This window comes from Solanum pennellii, chromosome 8 (assembly GCF_001406875.1).
Source record: "Solanum pennellii chromosome 8, SPENNV200".
Classification (NCBI taxonomy): domain Eukaryota; kingdom Viridiplantae; phylum Streptophyta; class Magnoliopsida; order Solanales; family Solanaceae; genus Solanum; species Solanum pennellii.
The window spans coordinates 30,569,580-30,577,931 of record NC_028644.1 but is presented as its reverse complement, the minus strand read 5'-3'; the positions used below and the strand labels follow the sequence as shown (position 1 = coordinate 30,577,931).

Below are 8,352 nucleotides of genomic sequence, written 5' to 3'. Positions count from 1 at the left end.
TTATGATGTATCATATACATTATTATTAAAATAAATATATATATATATATATATATATATATATATTATATGAATATTTTATCATATTTATAAAATTTAATAATTTAACAGTGTGATTAAATTATTTTTCAGCAGAAATGTACACAAAATTGAAAATTTTCTATTTATTAATATTTAACAGTAACACTTCACTTTATTGGAACTTGAATGTATTTTTCTAAAAGAAAATGTATCACTTTTCTTTGGGTAAGAAAGTACAAGATCGCGTACTGTGACTTTCATGTCTATAACGTCCACAACGATTTTTGCTCCTAGTTGACTTATCACTTCAGTTCTTTTTCTTTCTTTTCGTACTGTCGAATATTGTTTTGTATCGAGATGGCAAGACAATTTCTTATCTTGTAATGGAACCATTGAATTTTTCAAAATTACTTATTTACCTTTCAAGGTAAACAACATAATGTTTCATCAGTTGACTTATTGTTTCTATTAAGTAGAAATTTGACTGATTTATATATATAGTTAGAATTATGTATAAGGTATAATTTTACATTTTTATGTATCATATTAAAGCTTATTGTTTCTATTAAGTATCAATATAACTGATTTATAATAGTTAGAATTATGTATCAAGTACACCTTTACATTTTTATGTATCATATTAAAACTTATTATTTATATTAAGTGACAACATCATTTTTTTCAATTGCAGAATATACGATACTTTATTATTAGTAGATACAAAATTTCAAAAAAAGATATGCTATATAGTATATATCGTTGCTTCAAATGATACATTTTTTACATGTCGTCTCTTTTAACTTTGACACACATCACAAATATTGATACTATTATTCTATTCACAAACAATTATGTATCACACACACAATAATGTATACCAAACTAACTTTATTAAAACTTAAGAATAAAAAAATGTAACCAGAACTGAAAACATAACATTTTTCATTTATCACATCATAAAATAGTAACCTAAAAGTACTTCATAAAGTATCTAATTTGAGAATTATAAGACATGAAGCAGAAAAGTGCATCTAAAAAGCAAGCATCAAGAATCTTCCGGGAAGAAAAACATGTTTGTGTCCCTTTTTTCACCTTCAACATACACAATTTCACTAGTTATTGCATCAAAATTTTGTATCTCTTGATCATTTTTATCTGATGTATCAATGCATAGTGAATACATACCCAATTCTACCTCATGTTTCTTCATTTCTATGTACAATTTCACTCCATATCATTTCGAATACATAATGAAGACAAATTACCTTCAACAATGGTTTGATTTCAATGTTTTTTTTTAAATTCATCAATACCCAATTCAGTTGCAATTGTTGAAATAAGATTTACAAATGAAATATTTTCTCTAACCATTATCACATCACTTCTATATCGCTCATATTTAACATCACTTTCCCATGATTCAAAATGCATTAACAAGATCAAAATATTCATTTCGAATCTTCATAAAATTGCGTTCCAAAATTGTTTGAATCAAACTTTTAATGTTTTTTCAAAGAACATGAAGAAAATTTCACAATTTGAAATTTAAAAATCATAATTCAGTTAGAGGTTTATGACTGATTAGTTAAAGAAAAACGTATGCGTAATTTGTGCAAATCAATTAATATCTGTTTTTAATCCCTTATTTACTGCTTAAACTGATAATAACAACTTAATAATTTAAATATCAATCATTATTAATTAAAATATCCGTCTATAATATTATGTATCTGAAAATATACTAAAAAAGAGATTTTTAATAATTAATGAAAGAATAGATTTAGAAAGTAATTTTTTTAATTTGTCTATTTTTTAACTTATTGGGCTCGTACTAGCATGGGCTAAGTATCCAGTATAGTTTATAAGATCCATCGTGATCATCGTTACCATCGATCAGTTCTTCCAGTGTGTTAGCTTTCCTGTAAACCCAAAGCCCCGAAACCCTGGTATCCCTCTTCTTCCTTTGCGGTAAGGACTACTATTCCTTTTGTCTGCTTTTCTATTTCTTGCATTTTTCTTCAGATTTGCTATTCCATAAATCACTCAGTCACCTTCGTACATGATTTATTTGATGAATTTTCTTGGTTATTGGTCATAGTTGTTATATAGATAGATGAGTTTGAGCCGTGGAAATGATGTGTCATGACCAGTTGCGAATTGAATACAAGAAAATGACTTTTTTCAGATCTCTTATGTATAAAATTTTTTATTTTTAATGGGCTACAAAACCAAATCTCCCCATAGCTTCAAGGTTCTTTTTCGTTAATTCAATTTTGAATCCGTTTAGAGCTAAATACAAGTGTAGTTCTTTAGTCATCTTAGTTTTAAATCTCAATTCATTAATGATTATACCCTCTTTTTCACTTGGTATGGTATGTTGTAATTATTAGCGCTTAAATCCCAGATGGCTTCCACAATGTTTTCTCTAGCTTCTGTCACTCCTTCAGCTTCAATTTCCTTGCAAGATAATCTCAAGGTAATATGTCATCACTTGCTTCGTCATTTCAAAGTTACCCTATCTTACACTGTGGAGGATTCATGTCCTTGTTTCTGTTTGAGCAGCCAAAGCTGAAGATAGGGACTTCTAGCCAAAGGGCCTTTCCTGGGAAGGACTTCATGAAGGCAAAGGTAGGAACTTTATCATTCGCTGGGAGGCAACAGCTTTACTGATGTAGTGCAACTCCCATTAGGTTCTGACCTTTAGAGTATACAAGAGAAGAGTTCGATTGAGAATAATGGTGGGAGTAGGATGATATGCATACAAATGAGCAGGCGCCTCTAGCTTGGTGTGTGTGATACATGATGATTCCCTATCATGCTTTGTAAATCAACTCCAGAACTTATGAATTTTTCAATACTTCTAATTACAAAATCTGGGTGGATCAGTATGTAACAACATTTTGGCTTGTAGCATTTAATTCAACGGGGTTCCAAAAAATCTCTGGTTATGTTTTTTCTTATCATTGGAACAACGAGCTGTTTAATGCTCAAAGGCTGTAATTGGTCCTCTCACTCACCTTGTCAATCACTTAGAAGAAGGCACTGTAGGGAAGACAGAGAAAACGAGCTCAGGCAAATTTATTATTTATATTACAACAATATTCAAACCCAAGGGGAGGAAGGAGCATGATCCAAAGATGATACCTTAATATAATTTTATAAATTTGTGAATTGGGATGCCTTATCTTAATATCATGATGTCTCTCTTTCTTTTTTCCAGTCAAATGGTCGGACTACTATGGCTGTTGCTGTTAATGTCTCTCGATTTGAGGGAATAACAATGGCTCCCGCTGACCCCATTCTCGGAGTTTCTGAAGCATTCAAGGCTGATACAAATGAACTGAAGCTTAACCTTGGAGTTGGAGCTTACCGCACAGAGGATCTTCAACCATATGTCCTCAATGTAGTTAAGAAAGTAAGTTCTTGATCTTTTTTTTACGCTCTATTTAGTTTATATATTATGAATGACTTGCCTCACCCTGTATGTTTATCTTTAGACATTGTAACAACTTTCTATAGTTTTGCATCTGAATCATGAGGAAATTACTTTTCTGTAGGCAGAGAACCTTATACTGGAGAGAGGAGAAAACAAAGAGGTACTTGATGTACTAAATTCAGCTTTTGGCCTTGACTATTTTTCTGTCGTGGAATTTCTTACTTACTTTTATCCATGGATACATAGTATCTTCCAATAGAAGGTTTGGCTGCATTCAACAAAGTCACAGCAGAGTTATTGTTTGGAAAAGATAACCCAGTGCTTCAGCAACAAAGGGTAAAAGTTTTGGTTTTGTTAGAGTGAAAGAGTAGTATACTGGCAGATGTAAACCAGTTTCTTTGGATTTTGTTGTGCATGCCAATGTTTGTTTCTTGTTCAGGTAGCTACGATTCAAGGTCTATCAGGAACTGGGTCATTGCGTATTGCTGCAGCACTGATAGAGCGTTACTTCCCTTACTCTAAGATTTTGATATCTTCTCCAACATGGGGTGCGGATATACTGCTTTTGGATTAATTTGGGTGAATTTCATTGTACTCAATTTTGCCATTGTGTTTGACAGGAAATCATAAAAACATTTTTAATGATGCCAGAGTGCCTTGGTCTGAATATCGATATTATGATCCCAAAACAGTTGGCCTTGACTTTGCTGGGATGATAGAAGATATAAAGGTTATTACTGTCACTATGTGGTTGAAAATGTAAAGCAGTAGTGAGCACTGTCTTTTTCCTTCTCCACATGTCCATTGACTTGTGGTGCCTTTGTATGTGGGACATTCTCTGACTTTCAGTAGTTGAAGGGATATCATTATTCATTCTAGAATAGCATAGTATTTTTCTGTTTCATGGTGCTCTTCGTTCCTATGTTTGTATTGGTTCATATCTCTGCTAATAACTTACATGTAGTCGGAAAAACATGGAAGATTTGCACCCTCGACAATGAAGTCTGTGGTGCTTTTCTTCTCTTTCTATTTCTTAGTAGGATTGACTTGGTTCTTTCAATGTGAGCAGTCATTTCTGAAAAGGAAAGTCAGAGGAGTTTGGTTCTTTTCACACTCTACTTAGAGAAAGTTTGGTATGTTTTGGGATGTGAAACGTCACCATTTATCTTATGCTCTGGTTGAGGAATCAAAAGCAACAAGCCAAATCCAGTTGATTTTAGGAAGCAACCTCTCCTCTCCCGTGTGGGTACACCTGTGAGGATAATGCTCTCACCATTCTTCTAAGAGCCTCTGACAACTGACTCAACACCAATCATGATGGAGCTGGATTGGTCATCTTTTAGCTCACTCTTGTCTATTCCAACCCCCCCCCCCCAGAGTCAGATTGGACTTTTGAGTCTTTCAACAATTAATCAATTTAACCTTTCGACTATGTTTTATGAATTTGAATAACTTTGAGGATATAATTTTTCTTGTGAGTATGGAATATGCAGAAAGCTGGTTGCTGTCTCTCCTTTTAGGTCTTGAGTTCCTCTTTTGTTGTGAATATAGAATTTTGTTTTTCTGCATTGTCTCGCTAGTCAAGTTATCCAGTACTAGATGCCTTTCCTATGTCTGATACGTGTGTATGTGCAGTCTTGTTGGCCTTGCTCTTCTCCCCGCATTATAAAACAGAGTTTGACGGAAGAGCTTGTATTCTCTTCCACTTCTTGTGCAAGTTATTGTCAAAATGTAATGGCTTACCTGTTTATAGGCTGCCCCAGAAGGATCATTTATCTTGCTCCATGGCTGTGCACACAACCCAACTGGTATTGATCCCACACCTGAGCAATGGAAAAAGATTGCTGATGTAATTCAGAAGAAGAACCACATTCCATTTTTTGATGTTGCCTACCAGGTAATCTATGTTGAACCCAAAAACTTTCATTTGGTGAAGCTGTAAAATTTCAAGTTAAAAGTTCTGATGTGTGTGTGTGTGTGTGTGAGTGAGAGAGAGAGAGAGAGAGAGAGAGAGAGAGAGAGAGAGAGAGAGAGAGAGAGAAGTAAATGAAAGAAATAGGGAATTGTTTCAAAATTACGAAACATCTTTCTTGTTTTATTCCTTCTTTTGATGTAAGGAGAGTGTACCTTTGCTGTAATAATAAATGGAAAATTTGATGAATGAAGTTGGTTAAGTCGCTTTGTACATTTTTTTTTGACAGTCTTTGGTGTTTATCAATGTAATTTACTGATTTTTAAAAAAATGAATACAAGATAACGGGAAAGTCATTGTTATTCAGATATTTGCACTGGAAAGCTGTATTGAGTATTCTATAACAGTCAAGATACCTCATCTAATCTGCTGCAGGGATTTGCAAGTGGCAGCCTTGATGAAGATGCCTCATCTGTGAGAATGTTTGCTGCACGCGGTATGGAGCTTTTGGTTGCTCAATCATATAGTAAAAATCTGGGTCTCTATGGAGAAAGGATTGGGGCTACCAATGTTCTTTGCTCATCTGCTGATGCAGCAACGAGGTAAAGTGGCCAACATCAAAAGCTATATAGTTCCTCTATAGTGGGAAAATGATGTTGCACTGAGTTTTTGTTAAATTATAATGCTATTCTTTATGTTATGTATATGGAATTCTTTCTGGGTGTACTATAAATTAGAGCAAGATGAGAAGCTTTAATCCCTTTTCTTTTGTTGCTTTTGATAATGATTATTGTGCCTAGTACCGCTAACTTGATATCCTTCCCAAAGTATCTCCTCTGGTTATTAATTATGCATGCAAAATAGTTTTGTTGTTTTCCTCCTAATGTTGACTTTATTTATGAAAAAACAAACCCATTTTCCCCTCCTGATAATTATAGCTTGACAATCAAAGCTGTTTAGTAGGTTAAGTTGACATACTAACCACAATGTCGCTGAAATGGTGGGATTAAGTCATACTGTGTCATAGCTGAAAAAACAAGAACTTGTTGTGTCCTTACTTTTTTCCTATTTGAAAATGGTGGTGTCTGGGAGACTGGGACAGCTCGTCTTGACTATTCCATTGGGTGTCTGCATCCTTTGCCAATACAAATACCGGGTTACTTTGCCAACAAAACAGAGGTAGATGAGAAAAAAACACCCAACTTTTTTTTATTGTTCTGAGTTTTGAACCTTTGTTATGTCTTGGCGAGCTGATGGAGTAAGATTAAGCATTTTCCTTGCTTTGTAATCAATGGTTCCATGTAAAATGCCAAGTACCAGATGTTGTCCTTTATTTTGTACATATGATCTCCTATCAACTGAGTGGATTTTATGTTTGGTGAACCAATAAAATTATTTTACAGGGTGAAAAGCCAGCTAAAAAGGCTTGCTCGCCCAATGTACTCCAATCCTCCCATTCATGGTGCTAAAATTGTTGCCAACGTCGTTGGAACTCCAGAGCTCTTCAGTGAATGGAAAGAAGAGATGGAAATGATGGCAGGGAGGATAAAGAGTGTGAGACAGAAGCTATATGATAGCCTCTCCGCCAAGGATAAGAGTGGAAAGAACTGGTCATTCATTCTGAAACAGATTGGAATGTTCTCCTTCACAGGTCTCGACAGAGCTCAGGTAATGCCCGTGAACTAAGTTGTTTCATCATTGCAGTATGTGTAAATTTGATTTGATTTGCTTGACAAGTTTGTGGCCTTGATCATTTATCACATACCACATTTTTCACTCAGCACTTATTTGCGGAAAGACATTATTCTTTCCTTCCTTTCCTACTGATTTACCAAGTTCAATATGCAAAAGATAGTGCAGTGAGAGTCTCCTTATGACTTAACAATGGATTGCATATATTTGTTTCCTTGTACCTTGCATATCTGGTGTTCATTCTTTTTCTCACTCTTGGTGGTCACGCAGAGCGAGAACATGGCCAATAAGTGGCATGTGTACATGACAAAAGATGGGAGGATATCCTTGGCTGGATTATCGGCTGCTAAATGTGAATATCTTGCTGATGCCATCATTGACTCGTACTACAATGTGAGCTAATTCTTGGATTTTAAAGTGACAACAGTTCTGATAATAATATCTGCAGGAATTTCACTGTATACTTCATTTCTTCCTGTTGAGCACGTGATTCTCTTAAACCTTGTAACAATTGTTTCAAGTTGTCTTCGGTTAACAGAATTTGTATTTGTATGAAGCAGATTTTGACAATTTCTCAACAGTTGGATTCTAAAATAAAGAGAAGTGGTTTTCTAGAGCATTGCTAGTAAATATGTTAGAGTCGGTTTGACATTGCTGCTAAAACTGCTTAGTTTTAACAAGTACTTTTTAAATAAGTTCTTATGAAAAAATAAATCGTGTTTTGACTAATTCATTTGAAAAGCGTTTTTTTATAAGTAGATTGCGTTTTACTGATTTTTCTTAGAGTTTGTTTGACATTATTGCTGAAATTTGCTTATTTGTAGAAGCCATTTTAAAAAATAACTTTTAAGAAAAGTATTTTTTTTAAAAAAAGTAATTTGTGTTTGACTGATTCAAATAAACGTGTTTTTGATAACAAAATAGTGTTTGATTAATTTATAAAAAAAATGTTTTTAAGTGTTAAATTACCAAAAAAAAACAAACAGGTATAAATGTATTTTTAATATGAAGATTATTTTATAGACAAATTATTAAAACACCTACTATAAATGTTTGACCAAACTTTTATTGTACATATTTCATTTTTCAATTAATATTGAACATAGATATATATAAAACAAAATAAAATTAAATATTGATATGATATTAATATGAAGATATAAATATAATTAAAAATATCAAATACAACATAGTGATAATAAATGAAAAATACTAAAAAAAATGTTAAAATGAAATTTTTAAATGTAACTTTTATCAAAGAGATTTGTTAATTAATTAATAAGATATATAT

At 33.1% G+C, this 8,352-nt stretch overlaps 1 protein-coding gene across 2 annotated transcripts; it reads left to right on the top strand.

Annotated features, from left to right (window-relative positions):
- Positions 1-1,842: 1,842 nt before the first annotated feature.
- On the top strand, positions 1,843-7,677 carry LOC107028571 (aspartate aminotransferase, chloroplastic). 2 transcript variants are annotated; one of them, XM_015229680.2, is made up of 12 exons: positions 1,843-1,989; positions 2,412-2,497; positions 2,584-2,649; positions 3,242-3,436; positions 3,579-3,617; positions 3,704-3,793; positions 3,897-4,005; positions 4,078-4,187; positions 5,211-5,354; positions 5,805-5,971; positions 6,773-7,037; positions 7,332-7,677. In XM_015229680.2, the coding sequence occupies exons 2-12, from the start codon at positions 2,426-2,428 to the stop codon at positions 7,461-7,463; spliced, it is 1,389 nt and encodes a 462-aa protein (XP_015085166.1). In that variant the 5' UTR covers positions 1,843-1,989; positions 2,412-2,425; the 3' UTR covers positions 7,464-7,677. The 2 variants fall into 2 exon arrangements, with proteins under 2 accessions (XP_015085166.1, XP_015085168.1); XM_015229682.2 differs by having other exon boundaries at positions 2,426-2,497; positions 7,332-7,659.
- Positions 7,678-8,352: the final 675 nt, after the last annotated feature.